The sequence below is a fragment of the Oncorhynchus masou genome, chromosome 29 (genome assembly GCF_036934945.1).
Source record: "Oncorhynchus masou masou isolate Uvic2021 chromosome 29, UVic_Omas_1.1, whole genome shotgun sequence".
Classification (NCBI taxonomy): domain Eukaryota; kingdom Metazoa; phylum Chordata; class Actinopteri; order Salmoniformes; family Salmonidae; genus Oncorhynchus; species Oncorhynchus masou.
Window position 1 is genome coordinate 94169193 of NC_088240.1, and position 17610 is coordinate 94186802.

Sequence of the window (17610 nt, forward strand, 5' to 3'; positions counted from 1 at the left end):
GTGTGGGCTGTGGGCTGTGGGTCAATCCCCCACTAGAGATATCAGGGTTTCTTGGTGTGGGCTGTGGGCTGTGTGTCAATCCCCCACTAGAGATATCAGGGTTTCTTGGTGTGGGCTGTGGGCTGTGGGCTGTGTGTCAATCCCCCACTAGAGATATCAGGGTTTCTTGGTGTGGGCTGTGTGTCAATACAACACTAGAGACATCAGGGTTTCTTGGTGTGGGCTGTGTGTCAATCCCCCACTAGAGATATCAGGGTTTCTTGGTGTGGGCTGTGTGTCAATACAACACTAGAGACATCAGGGTTTCTTGGTGTGGGCTGTGTGTCAATCCAACACTAGAGATATCAGGGTTTCTTGGTGTGGGATGTGGGCTGTGTGTCAATCCAACACTAGAGATATCAGGGTTTCTTGGTGTGGGCTGTGTGTGAATCCAACACTAGAGATAGCAGGGTTTCTTGGTGTGGGCTGTGTGTCAATCCCACATGAGAGATATCAGGGTTTCTTGGTGTGGGCTGTGGGCTGTGGGTCAATCCACCTCTAGAGATATCAGGGTTTCTTGGTGTGGGCTGTGGGCTGTGGGTCAATCCAACACTAGAGATATCAGGGTTTCTTGGTGTGGGCTGTGGGCTGTGGGTCAATCCCCCACTAGAGATATCAGGGTTTCTTGGTGTGGGCTGTGGGCTGTGGGCTGTGTGTCAATACAACACTAGAGATATCAGGGTTTCTTGGTGTGGGCTGTGTGTCAATCCCCCACTAGAGATATCAGGGTTTCTTGGTGTGGGCTGTGGGCTGTGTGTCAATACAACACTAGAGACATCAGGGTTTCTTGGTGTGGGCTGTGTGTCAATCTCCCACTAGAGATATCAGGGTATCTTGGTGTGGGCTGTGTGTCAATCCCCCACTAGAGATAGCAGGGTTTCTTGGTGTGGGCTGTGTGTCAATACAACACTAGAGATATCAGGGTTTCTTGGTGTGGGCTGTGTGCCAATCCCCCACTAGAGATATCAGGGTTTCTTGGTGTGGGCTGTGGGCTGTGTGTCAATCCCCCACTAGAGACATCAGGGTTTCTTGGTGTGGGCTGTGGGCTGTGTGTCAATACAACACTAGAGACATCAGAGTTTCTTGGTGTGGGCTGTGGGCTGTGTGTCAATCCCCCACTAGAGACATTACATTTACATTTAAGTCATTTAGCAGACGCTCTTATCCAGAGCGACTTACAAATTGGTGAATTCACCTTCTGACATCCAGTGGAACAGCCACTTTACAATAGTGCATCTAAGTCATTAGGGGGGGGGGGGTGAGAAGGATTACTTATCCTATCCTAGGTATTCCTTGAAGAGGTGGGGTTTCAGGTGTCTCCGGAAGGTGGTGATTGACTCCGCTGTCCTGGCGTCGTGAGGGAGTTTGTTCCACCATTGGGGGGCCAGAGCAGCGAACAGTTTTGACTGGGCTGAGCGGGAACTGTACTTCCTCAATGGTAGGGAGGCGAGCAGGCCAGAGGAGGATGAACGCAGTGCCCTTGCTTGGGTGTAGGGCCTGATCAGAGCCTGGAGGTACTGCGGTGCCGTTCCCCTCACAGCTCCGTAGGCAAGCACCATGGTCTTGTAGCGGATGCGAGCTTCAACTGGAAGCCAGTGGAGAGAGCGGAGGAGCGGGGTGACGTGAGAGAACTTGGGAAGGTTGAACACCAGACGGGCTGCGGCGTTCTGGATGAGTTGTAGGGGTTTAATGGCACAGGCAGGGAGCCCAGCCAACAGCGAGACATCAGGGTTTCTTGGTGTGGGCTGTGGGCTGTGTGTCAATACAACACTAGAGACATCAGGGTTTCTTGGTGTGGGCTGTGTGTCAATACAACACTAGAGATATCAGGGTTTCTTGGTGTGGGCTGTGTGTCAATCCCCCACTAGAGATATCAGGGTTTCTTGGTGTGGGCTGTGGGCTGTGTGTCAATCCAACACTAGAGATATCAGGGTTTCTTGGTGTGGGCTGTGGGCTGTGTGTCAATCCAACACTAGAGATATCAGGGTTTCTTGGTGTGGGCTGTGGGCTGTGTGTCAATCCACCACTAGAGATATCAGGGTTTCTTGGTGTGGGCTGTGGGCTGTGAGTCAATCCAACACTAGAGATATCAGGGTTTCTTGGTGTGGGCTGTGGGCTGTGTGTCAATCCCCCACTAGAGATATCAGGGTTTCTTGGTGTGGGCTGTGGGCTGTGTGTCAATCCAACACTAGAGATATCAGGGTTTCTTGGTGTGGGCTGTGGGCTGTGTGTCAATCCCCCACTAGAGATATCAGGGTTTCTTGGTGTGGGCTGTGTGTCAATACAACACTAGAGATATCAGGGTTTCTTGGTGTGGGCTGTGTGTCAATCCCCCACTAGAGATATCAGGGTTTCTTGGTGTGGGCTGTGGGCTGTGGGTCAATCCCCCACTAGAGATATCAGGGTTTCTTGGTGTGGGTTGTGGGTCAATCCCCCACTAGAGATATCAGGGTTTCTTGGTGTGGGCTGTGGGCTGTGTGTCAATCCCCCACTAGAGATATCAGGGTTTCTTGGTGTGGGCTGTGGGCTGTGGGTCAATCCCCCACTAGAGATATCAGGGTTTCTTGGTGTGGGCTGTGTGTCAATACAACACTAGAGATATCAGGGTTTCTTGGTGTGGGCTGTGTGTCAATCCCCCACTAGAGATATCAGGGTTTCTTGGTGTGGGCTGTGGGCTGTGTGTCAATCCCCCACTAGAGATATCAGGGTTTCTTGGTGTGGGCTGTGTGTCAATCCCCCACTAGAGATATCAGGGTTTCTTGGTGTGGGCTGTGGGTCAATCCACCTCTAGAGATATCAGGGTTTCTTGGTGTGGGCTGTGGGCTGTGTGTCAATCCCCCACTAGAGATATCAGGGTTTCTTGGTGTGGGCTGTGTGTCAATCCCCCACTAGAGATATCAGGGTTTCTTGGTGTGGGCTGTGGGCTGTGTGTCAATCCACCACTAGAGATATCAGGGTTTCTTGGTGTGGGCTGTGGGCTGTGGGTCAATCCAACACTAGAGATATCAGGGTTTCTTGGTGTGGGCTGTGGGCTGTGGGTCAATCCAACACTAGAGATATCAGGGTTTCTTGGTGTGGGCTGTGTGTCAATCCAACACTAGAGATATCAGGGTTTCTTGGTGTGGGCTGTGGGCTGTGTGTCAATCCAACACTAGAGATATCAGGGTTTCTTGGTGTGGGCTGTGGGTCAATCCAACACTAGAGATATCAGGGTTTCTTTGTGTGGGCTGTGGGCTGTGGGTCAATCCAACACTAGAGATATCAGGGTTTCTTGGTGTGGGCTGTGGGTCAATCCAACACTAGAGATATCAGGGTTTCTTTGTGTGGGCTGTGGGCTGTGGGTCAATCCAACACTAGAGATATCAGGGTTTCTTGGTGTGGGCTGTGGGCTGTGGGTCAATCCAACACTAGAGATATCAGGGTTTCTTGGTGTGGGCTGTGTGTCAATCCAACACTAGAGATATCAGGGTTTCCTGGTGTGGGCTGTGGGTCAATCCCCCACTAGAGATATCAGGGTTTCTTGGTGTGGGCTGTGGGTCAATACACCACTAGAGATATCAGGGTTTCTTGGTGTGGGCTGTGGGCTGTGGGTCAATACACCACTAGAGATATCAGGGTTTCTTGGTGTGGGCTGTGGGCTGTGTCTCAATACACCACTAGAGATATCAGGGTTTCTTGGTGTGGGCTGTGGGCTGTGGGTCAATACACCACTAGAGATATCAGGGTTTCTTGGTGTGGGCTGTGGGCTGTGTGTCAATCCCCCACTAGAGATATCAGGGTTTCTTGGTGTGGGCTGTGGGCTGTGGGCTGTGGGCTGTGTCTCAATACACCACTAGAGATATCAGGGTTTCTTGGTGTGGGCTGTGGGCTGTGTCTCAATACATCACTAGAGATATCAGGGTTTCTTGGTGTGGGCTGTGGGCTGTGGGCTGTGTCTCAATACACCACTAGAGATATCAGGGTTTCTTGGTGTGGGCTGTGGGCTGTGTCTCAATCCCCCACAAGAGATATCAGGGTTGTCCCCCAAAAAAATATATATATATTTTCATAGCTTTCTTATATCTCCTTATTCCTTATTATTTATTTTTGGACTGTCTTTTTTTTGTTGCCATTTATGATTGTGTTATTCAATGTGTTTCTATGGGCTATAGTTGTAAAGACCAAGTATTATATAATAATAATAAAATATACCTACAGGCTTCCTAAAATTCCAATTCAAATAGCTAAATGATCCCCGGTATGACGTCTTAAAAACAATTGAATATGTTATCTTAGTAGACCTGGACTTTTAGAGGTTAAGCCAGGGAGAGATAATAGAGGCTCAGAATCAGAACCGTGGCGAGGAGGGAGGAAGAGCTCTCAGCTCCAGGTGTGAGGAAGGATATGGAAGCACAACGTCTGGCGCATCTGTCAGCTGCAGACGCTCTAATACACTCAAGATATCTGTTTATATTACAAGATATAACATCTATTTATATTACAAGATATAACATCTATTTATATTACAAGATATAACATCGATTTATATTACAAGATATAACATCTATTTATCTTACAAGATATAACATCTATTTATATTACAAGATATAACATCTGTTTATATTACAAGATATAACATCTATTTATATATATTATATAACATCTATTTATATTACAAGATATAACATCTATTTATATTACAAGATATAACATCTATTTATATATATGATATAACATCTATTTATATTACAAGATATAACATCTGTTTATATTACAAGATATAACATCTATTTATATTACAAGATATAACATCTATTTATATATATGATATAACATCTATTTATATTGCAAGATAAAACATCTATTTATATTACAAGATATAACATCTATTTATATATATGATATAACATCTATTTATATTGCAAGATATAACATCTATTTATATTACAATATATAACATCTATTTATATTACAATATATAACATCTATTTATATATATGATATAATCTGTTTATATTACAAGATATAACATCTATTTATATTACAAGATATAACATCTATTTATATATATGATATAATCTATTTGTATTACAAGATATAACATCTATTTATATTACAAGATATAACATCTATTTATATTACAAGATATAACATCTATTTATATTACAAGATATAACATCGATTTATATATATTATATAATCTGTTTATATTACAAGATATAACATCTGTTTATATTACAAGATATAACATCTATTTACATTACAAGATATAACATCGATTTATATATAGGATATAATCTATTTATATTACAAGATATAACATCTATTTATATTACAAGATATAACATCGATTTATATATAGGATATAATCTATTTATATTACAAGATATAACATCTATTTATATTACAAGATATAACATCTGTTTATATTACAAGATATAACATCTATTTATATTACAAGATATAACATCTATTTATATTACAAGATATAACATCTATTTATATTACAAGATATAACATCTATTTATATTACAAGATATAACATCTATTTATATTACAAGATATAATATCTATTTATATTACAAGATATAACATCTATTTATATTACAAGATATAACATCTATTTATATTACAAGATATAACATCTATTTATATATATGATATCTATTTATATTACAAGATATAACATCTGTTTATATTACAAGATATAACATCTATTTATATTACAAGATATAACATCTGTTTATATTACAAGATATAACATCTATTTATATTACAAGATATAACATCTATTTATATTACAAAATATAACATCTATTTATATTACAAGATATAACATCTATTTATATTACAAGATATAACATCTGTTTATATTACAAGATATAACATCTATTTATATATATGATATAACATCTATTTATATATATAGGAAGAGGGGTGAGGGGGACAGGAGGAGGGGGACAGGAGGGGGTGAGGGGGACAGGAGGAGGGGGCCAGGAGGAGGGACTTGTATGCTCTAGTCGGCTGGCCCTCGCTACATACTCGTCGCCAGACCCACTGGCTCCAGGTCATCTACAAGTCCATGCTAGGTAAAGCTCCGCCTCATCTCAGTTCACTGGTCACGATTACAACACCCATCCGTAGCACGCGCTCCAGCAGGTGTATCTCACTGATCATCCCTAAAGCCAACACCTCATTTGGCCGCCTTTTGTTCCAGTTTTCTGCTGCCTGTGACTGGAACGAATTGCAAAAATCCCTGAAGTTGGAGACTTTTATCTCCCTCACCAACTTCAAACATCTGCTATCTGAGCAGCTAACCGATCGCTGCAGCTGTACATAGTCTACTGGTAAATAGCCCACCCATTTTCACCTACCTCATCCCCACACTGTTTTTATTTATTTACTTTTCTGCTCTTTTGCACACCAATATCTCTACCTGTACATGACCATCTGCTCATTTATCACTCCAGTGTTAATCTGCAAAATTGTAATTATTCGCCTACCTCCTCATGCCTTTTGCACACAATGTATATAGACTCCCCTTTTTTTCTACTGTGTAATCGACTTGTTAATTGTTTACTCCATGTGTAACTCTGTGTTGTCTGTTCACACTGCTATGCTTTATCTTGGCCAGGTCGCAGTTGCAAATGAGAACTTGTTCTCAACTAGCCGACCTGGTTAAATAAAGGTGTTCTCAACTAGCCTACCTGGTTAAATAAAGGTGTTCTCAACTAGCCTACCTGGTTAAATAAAGGTGTTCTCAACTAGCCTACCTGGTTAAATAAAGGTGTTCTCAACTAGCCTACCTGGTTAAATAAAGGTGTTCTCAACTAGCCTACCTGGTTAAATAAAGGTGTTCTCAACTAGCCTACCTGGTTAAATAAAGGTGTTCTCAACTAGCCTACCTGGTTAAATAAAGGTGTTCTCAACTAGCCTACCTGGTTAAATAAAGGTGTTCTCAACTAGCCTACCTGGTTAAATAAAGGTGTTCTCAACTAGCCTACCTGGTTAAATAAAGGTGTTCTCAACTAGCCTACCTGGTTAAATAAAGGTGTTCTCAACTAGCCTACCTGGTTAAATAAAGGTGTTCTCAACTAGCCTACCTGGTTAAATAAAGGTGTTCTCAACTAGCCTACCTGGTTAAATAAAGGTGTTCTCAACTAGCCTACCTGGTTAAATAAAGGTGTTCTCAACTAGCCTACCTGGTTAAATAAAGGTGTTCTCAACTAGTCTACCTGGTTAAATAAAGGTGTTCTCAACTAGCCTACCTGGTTAAATAAAGGTGTTCTCAACTAGTCTACATGGTTAAATAAAGGTGTTCTCAACTAGCCTACCTGGTTAAATAAAGGTGTTCTCAACTAGTCTACATGGTTAAATAAAGGTGTTCTCAACTAGTCTACATGGTTAAATAAAGGTGTTCTCAACTAGCCTACCTGGTTAAATAAAGGTGAACAAAAAAAAAAAAAGGGGGAGGAGGAGGAGAGTGAAGACTACTCTGTCGTGTCACCATGGTGATGGTGATGTAGTACACATAGACTGGTGAGGTAGTACACATGGAATTAGCATGTTGACTTTGTAACAAAGTGAAAGCAACTCTATAGCAACGCTGTAACAACTAGATAGCAACGCTGTAACAACTCGATAGCAACGCTGTAACGACGCTAAAGCAACGCTGTAACGACGCTATAGCAACGCTGTACTGTAACAACGTTATAGCAACGCTGTAACGACTCTATAGCAACCCTGTAACGACTCTATAGCAACGCTGTAACGACGCTATAGCAACGCTGTGACGACGCTATAGCAACGCTGTAAAGACGCTATAGCAACGCTGTAACGACGCTATAGCAACGCTGTGACGACGCTATAGCAACGCTGTGACGACGCTATAGCAACGCTGTGACGACGCTATAGCAACGCTGTGACGACGCTATAGCAACGCTGTGACGACGCTATAGCAACGCTGTGACGACGCTATAGCAACCCTGTAACGACGTTATAGCAACGCTGTACTGTAACAACATTATAGCAACGCTGTAACGACTCTATAGCAACGCTGTGACGACGCTATAGCAACCCTGTAACGACGTTATAGCAACGCTGTAACGACGTTATAGCAACGCTGTGACGACGCTATAGCAACCCTGTAACGACGTTATAGCAACGCTGTAACGACTCTATAGCAACTCTGTAACGACGCTATAGCAACGCTGTAACGACGCTGAGCAACGCTGTAACGACTCTATAGCAACGCCGTAACGACGCTATAGCAACACTGTAACGACGCTGAGCAACGCTGTAACGACTCTATAGCAACGCCGTAACAATGTCCACGCTATATACTGAGAAAACACTTTCATGTGCTGACTGTCTGTCTGTTTGACAGTCTGAATGACTGTCTGTCTGACTGCTGGGAAGTCAGAGAGAGACAGGTTGGATCAGCCATAACATGTACGTAGCCGAGCCTCCTCTACTCTGAGATGTCCAGACCCCCAGTCCTACAGGCAGCAGCCCTACCAGAGAAGTACTACCTACCTAAAGCCCTAACAGAGCAGTACTACCCATCATCAGTCCTACCAGAGCAGTGCTACCTACCTACAGCCCTACCAGAGCAGTACTACCTACCTACAGTCCTACCAGAGCACCAGTACCTACCTACCATCCTACTAGAGCAGTACTACCCATCATCATTCCTACCAGAGCAGTACTACCTACCTACATCCCTACCAGAGCAGTACTACCTACCTACATCCCTACTAGAGCAGTACTACCTACCTACATCCCTACCAGAGCAGTACTACCTACCTACATCCCTACTAGAGCAGTACTACCTACCTACAGCCCTACTAGAGCAGTACTACCCATCATCATTCCTACCAGAGCAGTACTACCCATTATCAGTCCTACCAGAGCAGTACTACCTACCACATCCCTACTAGAGCAGTGCTACCTACCTACAGTCCTACCAGAGCAGTACTACCTACCTACAGTCCTACCAGAGCAGTACTACCTACCTACAGCCCTACCAGAACAGTACTACCTACTTACAGCCCTACCAGAGCAGTACTACCTACCTACAGTCCTACCAGAGCAGTACTACCTACCTACAGTCCTACCAGGCAGCACTATCTATATACAGTCCTACCAGAGCAGTATTACCTACCTACAGTCCTACCAGAGCAGTACTACCTACCTACAGCCCTACCAGAGCAGTACTACCTACCTACAGCCCTACCAGAGAGGAACAACCTACCTACCTACAGCCCTACCAGAGCAGTACTACCTACCTACCCAACAACCATCCTACCAGAGCAGTATTACCTACCTACAGTCCTACCAGAGCAGTACTACCTACCTACCTACAGTCCTACCAGAGCAGTACTACCTACCTACCTACAGTCCTACCAGAGCAGTACTACCTACCTACCTACAGCCCTACCAAGGCAGTACTACCTACCTACCTACAGTCCTACCAGAGCAGTACTACCTACCTACAGCCCTACCAGAGCAGTACTACCTACCTACCTACAGCCCTACCAGAGCAGTACTACCTACCTACCCAACAACCATCCTACCAGAGCAGTATTACCTACCTACAGTCCTACCAGAGCAGTACTACCTACCTACCTACAGCCCTACCAGAGCAGTACTACCTACCTACCTACAGCCCTACCAAGGCAGTACTACCTATCTACCTACAGTCCTACCAGAGCGGTACTACCTACCTACCTACAGCCCTACCAAGGCAGTACTACCTATCTACCTACAGTCCTACCAGAGCGGTACTACCTACCTACCTACAGGTCTACCAGAGCAGTACCACCTACCTACAGTCCTACCAGAGCAGTACTACCTACCTACAGCCCTACTAGAGCACCAGTACCTACCTACAGTCCTACCAGAGCAGTACTACCTACCTACAGCCCTAACAGAGCACCAGTACCTACCTACAGTCCTACCAGAGCAGTACTACCTACCTACCTACAGTCCTACCAGAGCAGTACTACCTACCTACAGCCCTACCAGAGCAGTACTACCTACCTACAGTCCTACCAGAGCAGTACTACCTACCTACCTACCTACAGTCCTACCAGAGCAGTACCACCTACCTACCTACAGTCCTACCAGAGGAGTACAACCTACATACCTACCTACTATCCTACTAGAGCTGTACTACCTACCTACAGTCCTACCAGAGCAGTACTACCTACTTACAGTCCTACCAGAGCAGTACTACCTACCTACCTACCTACAGTCCTACCAGAGCAGTACCACCTACCTACCTACAGTCCTACCAGAGGAGTACAACCTACATACCTACCTACTATCCTACTAGAGCTGTACTACCTACCTACAGTCCTACCAGAGCAGTACTACCTACTTACAGTCCTACCAGAGCAGTACTACCTACCTACCTACCTACCTACAGTCCTACCAGAGCAGTACCACCTACCTACCTACAGTCCTACCAGAGGAGTACAACCTACATACCTACCTACTATCCTACTAGAGCTGTACTACCTACCTACAGTCCTACCAGAGCAGTACTACCTACTTACAGTCCTACCAGAGCAGCACTACCTACCTACCTACCTACAGTCCTACCAGAGCAGTACTACCTACCTACCTACCTACAGTCCTACCAGAGCAGTACCACCTTTCTACCTACAGTCCTACCAGAGCAGTACTACCTACCTACAGTCCTACCAGAGCAGGACTACCTACCTACAGCCCTACCAGAGCAGTACTACCTACCTACCTACAGTCCTACCAGAGCAGTACTACCTACCTACAGCCCTACTAGAGCAGCAGCCCTACCTCTTTGACCTGGCTCAGTCTCCCTGGAGCAGGGTGGTAGTTCTGGTTGTTCTGGGTCCTGGCCCGGCGGGTCGTAGCAGGGGATCTGTGATGGGTGATGACCCCTCCAACCCCAGGGTAGAGAGGTTTTCTCTGGGTACCAGGTGAGGAGGAGGTGAAGGAGGAGGCGACGGGCGGGGCAGGGTGGCGGTGGCTGAGTGGAGGAGGGAGCACGGAGAAGCTGCGTGTCCGGCCCTGGGTGGAGGAGGAGGTGGTGAAGGAGGTGGAGGAAGAGGAGGTAGCCTGAAAGAGACTGCAACAGCAGCAGTCAGAGGAGCCAGAACAGTCGGGTAGAGGAGGCCCACACCGCTGCTTCTTCCCGACTGTACCTCCTCCTCCTCCTCCTGCTCCGCTAACACCACCATGCTCTGATGTCACACACAAGGACATCTTCTACCTGCCTGGGTCTGCCTCCCTCTGCCTGGTCGAGCTGACAGGACAGGACCTGCCAGCCAGCCACACAGCCAGGGGGAGGAGGGAGAGAGGGAGGAGGGAGGGGAGGGGTGGTGGCCAATGAAGACGGGGAGGAGAGAGGTAGAGAGGAGGTTCTGTATAGAGGGAGAGAGGGAAGAGGGAGAGAGGGAGGAGGGAGAGAGGAGGTACTGTATAGAGGGAGAGAGGGAGGAGGGAGAGAGGGAGGAGGGCGAGACGGAGGAGGTACTGTATAGAGGGAGAGAGGGAGGAGGTACTGTATAGAGGGAGAGAGGGAGGAGGGAGAGAGAGAGGAGGTACTGCATAGAGGGAGAGAGGGTGGAGTTTAATGGAGAGAGCCAGCGAGAGGTGGATTCGAGGGGACGGAGGAAGAGGTGGAGGAGGAAGAGGTGGAGGAGGAAGGGAGGGAGGAGGATGGGAGGGAGGAGCATGCTGCTAAGCCAGATCAGAACATCCTGCTCAGATAGCACAGCAGTCAGGACATACAGAGAGAGAGAGAGAGCAGAGCCAATCGAGCTGAGGCAGCCACCACCGCTAAGGTTTCAGTCTCCACAGCAGTTTTACAAGAAAACACAACACTGATGTGCTTTAGTACACCACTGCACACTGCAGTAGAACCTACTGAACTATAGAAATCAGGGTCCTGTGTGGCTCAGTCGGTAGAGCATGGCGCTTGCAACGCCAAGCGTTGTGGGTTCGATTCCCGCTGGGGCCACCCATATGTAAAAGTAGTGGCCCCAGCTGACTTGTAAGTCGCTTTGGACAAAAGCGTCTGCTAAATGGGCTATATATATATATATATATATATATAGAAATCACCAGGAGACCTTGCTATTACAGTCAGCCATCATAATAGATCGTATGCATATTGGCTACTGCAAGACTCTCATCATACACTTTTAGGTGTTATCGACCCTTCTGGTTTGGGTTTCAAGCAGATGGAGTCGTCTGAGTTTCTGAATTGATTCCACCCATACGAACGTTCTATTCTCACTACATCTCAGTTAAAACTCAGTTAAGTCCCCACCTCACTCACTCAAAAGATACAATGTCTACGGGTCTCCAGAGTCGGGCGGTGGTCTAAGGCACTGCATCGCAGTGGTCTAAGGCACTGCCTCGCAGTGCTAGCTGTGCCACTAGAGATTCTGGGTTCGAGTTCAGGTTCTGTTGCAGCCGGGCCATGACCCGGGAGAACCATGGGGAGCGGCGCACAATTGGCCCAGCGTCGTCCGGGTTACGGGAGGATATGGCTGGCAGGGATGTTGTTGTCTCATCGCGCACTAGCGACTCCTGTGGTGGTAACCGGGCGCAGTGCACGCTGACACGGTCGCCAGGTGTACGGTGTTTCCTCCGACACATTGGTGCGTCTGTCTGGCTTCCGGGTTAAGTGGGCATTGTGTCAAGAAGCAGTGCGGCTTGGTTGGGTTGTGTTTCGGGGAACGCACGGCTCTCGACCTTCGCCCTCTCCCGAATCCGTACGTGAGATGCAGCGATGAGACAAGACTGCAACTAACAATTATAATTTAATAATTGGATGGAATGGAGCCATTTCCCCAGTCTAACTTACTCTAACATGGAGCCATTTCCCCAGTCTAACATGGAGCCATTTCCCAGTCTAACATGGAGCCATTTCCCCAGTCTAACATGGAGCCATTTCCCCAGTCTAACCCTACTCTTAGAGCATTCTTAGAATATTCTTATAGCATTCTTAGAGCATTCTTAGAATATTCTTATAGCATTCTTAGAGCATTCTTAGAATATTCTTAGAGCATTCTTAGAGCATTCTTAGAATATTCTTAGAGCATTCTTAGAATATTCTTAGAGCATTCTTAGAATATTCTTAGAGCATTCTTAGAATATTCTTAGAGCATTCTTAGAATATTCTTAGAGCATTCTTAGAATATTCTTAGAGCATTCTTAGAATATTCTTAGAGCATTCTTAGAGCATTCTTAGAATATTCTTAGAGCATTCTTAGAGCATTCTTAGAGCATTCCATACTCACCTGTATCGTCACTACAATGTTATGTGAGATTAAGGTAGTGGAATGGTTGCAGTGCTCATGGACATGGGCAACGGTTAGTCGCGGGACCCCCTGCCGACCTCTACACAGATACACAAGTGTTGTGCACGCACACACACACACACACTCCTCTCTGAAGTGTAGTGTTCATCCCAAATGTGGCACCCTATTACCTGTGTAGTGCACTACCTTAGACACACACACACACACACACACACACACACACACACACACACACACACACACACACACACACACACAAAGTTAGTTGAACTGTTGGTGTGTCCCTACAACCCCGCAACCAACACTGCTTCCTTTCCCTGTGACTCTGTGTTAGTCTCACTAACACGTTAACTAAAAGACAACGGTCTGCTGTTTAACTCTGTCGGGTCGACCACCCTCACCGCCGTGTAAACCTGACACACGACAGCTAGATAAACTTGCCCGGCTACACAATCCTCTACGCACGGTTACCGTTTCTGAATGACGTTCGCTGTCCGATGGGAACGATATTGATACAAGTTAGGGACGACGGGAGGTTGAGTCAACTGAACTGATGAACCCTCTGGGAATGGGCAGTGACTCACAAAGTAAACATGGTGACCATGGCAGCGCTATGGTTACCGAGGCATCTACTGTTCCTGGTTAGACCTATCATATAAACAGCTCTTCCTGGGTAGACCTATCAAATAAACAGCTCTTCCTGGTTAGACCTATCATATAAACAGCTCTTCCTGGTTAGACCTATCATATAAATAGCCCCTCCTTGGTTAGACCTATCATATAAACAGCTCTTCCTGGTTAGACCTATCATATAAACAGCTCTTCCTGGTTAGACCTATCATATAAATAGCTCTTCTTGGTTAGACCTATCATATAAACAGCACTTCCTGGTTAGACCTATCATATAAACAACTCTTCCTGGTTAGACCTATCACATAAACAGCTCTTCCTGGTTAGACCTATCATATAAACAGCTCTTCCTGGTTAGACCTATCATATAAACAGCTCTTCCTGGTTAGACCTATCATATAAACAGCTCTTCCTGGGTAGACCTATCAAATAAACAGCTCTTCCTGGTTAGACCTATCATATAAACAGCTCTACCTGGTTAGACCTATCATATAAACATCACTTCCTGGTTAGACCTATCATATAAACAGCACTTCCTGGTTAGACCTATCATATAAACAGCACTTCCTGGTTAGACCTATCATATAAACAGCACTTCCTGGTTAGACCTATCATATAAACAGCACTTCCTGGTTAGACCTATCATATAAACAGCACTTCCTGGTTAGACCTATCATATAAACAGCTCTTCCTGGTTAGACCTATCATATAAACATCACTTCCTGGTTAGACCTATCATATAAACAGCTCTTCCTGGTTAGACCTATCATATAAACAGCACTTCCTGGTTAGACCTATCATATAAACAGCTCTTCCTGGTTAGACCTATAGTAAAACCAGGGTAGGGTTGGTGCAGTGGAAGCTAGCTAGCAGCAGATATGTGTTGTGTTCGTTCATCACCAAATGGAAGAAAAACAGACAAACAGGGAGGGATGACATGGACAGACAGGTACCCCTACCAGGTTCATCAGCACAAGCATCCTCAGGTACCCCTACCAGGTTCATCAGCACCAGCATCCACAGGTACCACTACCAGGTTCATCAGCACCAGCATCCACAGGTACCCCTACCAGGTTCATCAGCACCAGCATCCACAGGTACCCCTACCAGGTTCATCAGCACCAGCATCCTCAGGTACCCCTACCAGGTTCATCAGCACTAGCATCCACAGGTACCACTACCAGGTTCATCAGCACCAGCACCACTACCTGGTTCATCAGCACCAGCATCCACAGATACCCCTACCAGGTTCATCAGCACCAGCATCCTCATGTACCCCTACCAGGTTCATCAGCACCAGCATCCTCAGGTACCCCTACCAGGTTCATCAGCACCAGCATCCACAGGTACCACTACCAGGTTCATCAGCACCAGCATCCTCAGGTACCACTACCAGGTTCATCAGCACCAGCATCCTCAGGTACCCCTACCAGGTTCATCAGCACCAGCATCCACAGGTACCCCTACCAGGTTCATCAGCACCAGCATCCACAGGTACCCCTACCAGGTTCATCAGCACCAGCATCCACAGGTACCCCTACCAGGTTCATCAGCACCAGCATCCACAGGTACCCCTACCAGGTTCATCAGCACCAGCATCCACAGGTACCCCTACCAGGTTCATCAGCACCAGCATCCTCAGGTACCACTACCAGGTTCATCAGCACCAGCATCCTCAGGTACCCCTACCAGGTTCATCAGCACCAGCATCCACAGGTACCACTACCAGGTTCATCAGCACCAGCATCCTCAGGTACCCCTACCAGGTTCATCAGCACCAGCATCCACAGGTACCACTACCAGGTTCATCAGCACCAGCATCCTCAGGTACCCCTACCAGGTTCATCAGCACCAGCATCCTCAGGTACCCCTACCAGGTTCATCAGCACCAGCATCTACAGGTACCACTACCAGGTTCATCAGCACCAGCATCCACAGGTACCCCTACCAGGTTCATCAGCACCAGCATCTACAGGTACCCCTACCAGGTTCATCAGCACCAGCATCCACAGGTACCACTACCAGGTTCATCAGCACCAGCATCCACAGGTACCCCTACCAGGTTCATCAGCACCAGCATCCACAGGTACCCCTACCAGGTTCATCAGCACCAGCATCCACAGGTACCCCTACCAGGTTCATCAGCACCAGCATCCACAGGTACCCCTACCAGGTTCATCAGCACCAGCATCCACAGGTACCCCTACCAGGTTCATCAGCACCAGCATCCTCAGGTACCACTACCAGGTTCATCAGCACCAGCATCCTCAGGTACCCCTACCAGGTTCATCAGCACCAGCATCCTCAGGTACCACTACCAGGTTCATCAGCACCAGCATCCTCAGGTACCCCTACCAGGTTCATCAGCACCAGCATCCACAGGTACCACTACCAGGTTCATCAGCACCAGCATCCTCAGGTACCCCTACCAGGTTCATCAGCACCAGCATCCACAGGTACCACTACCAGGTTCATCAGCACCAGCATCCTCAGGTACCCCTACCAGGTTCATCAGCACCAGCATCCTCAGGTACCCCTACCAGGTTCATCAGCACCAGCATCTACAGGTACCACTACCAGGTTCATCAGCACCAGCATCCACAGGTACCACTACCAGGTTCATCAGAACCAGCACCAGCATCCTCAGGTACCCCTACCAGGTTCATCAGCACCAGCATCCACAGGTACCACTACCAGGTTCATCAGCACCAGCATCCACAGGTACCCCTACCAGGTTCATCAGCACCAGCATCCACAGGTACCCCTACCAGGTTCATCAGCACCAGCATCCACAGGTACCCCTACCAGGTTCATCAGCACCAGCGTCCTCAGGTACCACTACCAGGTTCATCAGCACCAGCATCCACAGGTACCACTACCAGGTTCATCAGCACCAGCATCCACAGGTACCCCTACCAGGTTCATCAGCACCAGCATCCACAGGTACCCCTACCAGGTTCATCAGCACCAGCATCCACAGGTACCCCTACCAGGTTCATCAGCACCAGCATCCACAGGTACCACTACCAGGTTCATCAGCACCAGCATCCACAGGTACCCCTACCAGGTTCATCAGCACCAGCATCCTCAGGTACCACTACCAGGTTCATCAGCACCAGCATCCTCAGGTACCCCTACCAGGTTCATCAGCACCAGCATCCTCAGGTACCACTACCAGGTTCATCAGCACCAGCATCCTCAGGTACCCCTACCAGGTTCATCAGCACCAGCATCCACAGGTACCACTACCAGGTTCATCAGCACCAGCATCCTCAGGTACCCCTACCAGGTTCATCAGCACCAGCATCCACAGGTACCACTACCAGGTTCATCAGCACCAGCATCCTCAGGTACCCCTACCAGGTTCATCAGCACCAGCATCCTCAGGTACCCCTACCAGGTTCATCAGCACCAGCATCTACAGGTACCACTACCAGGTTCATCAGCACCAGCATCCTCAGGTACCACTACCAGGTTCATCAGCACCAGCATCCACAGGTACCCCTACCAGGTTCATCAGCACCAGCATCCACAGGTACCCCTACCAGGTTCATCAGCACCAGCATCCTCAGGTACCCCTACCAGGTTCATCAGCACCAGCATCCACAGGTACCCCTACCAGGTTCATCAGCACCAGCATCCTCAGGTA

The 17610-nt window shown here is 47.0% G+C and overlaps 1 protein-coding gene across 1 annotated transcript in view; it reads right to left on the bottom strand.

Annotated features, from left to right (window-relative positions):
* Positions 1 to 17610, bottom strand: part of LOC135521006 (oxysterol-binding protein-related protein 10-like) — a 146852-nt gene that overhangs the window by 105645 nt on the left and 23597 nt on the right. The window contains exon 4 of the mRNA XM_064946913.1: positions 10837 to 11070. Within this exon, the coding sequence (XP_064802985.1) occupies positions 10837 to 11070 (234 nt within the window). The remainder of the gene's footprint in view (positions 1 to 10836; positions 11071 to 17610) is intronic.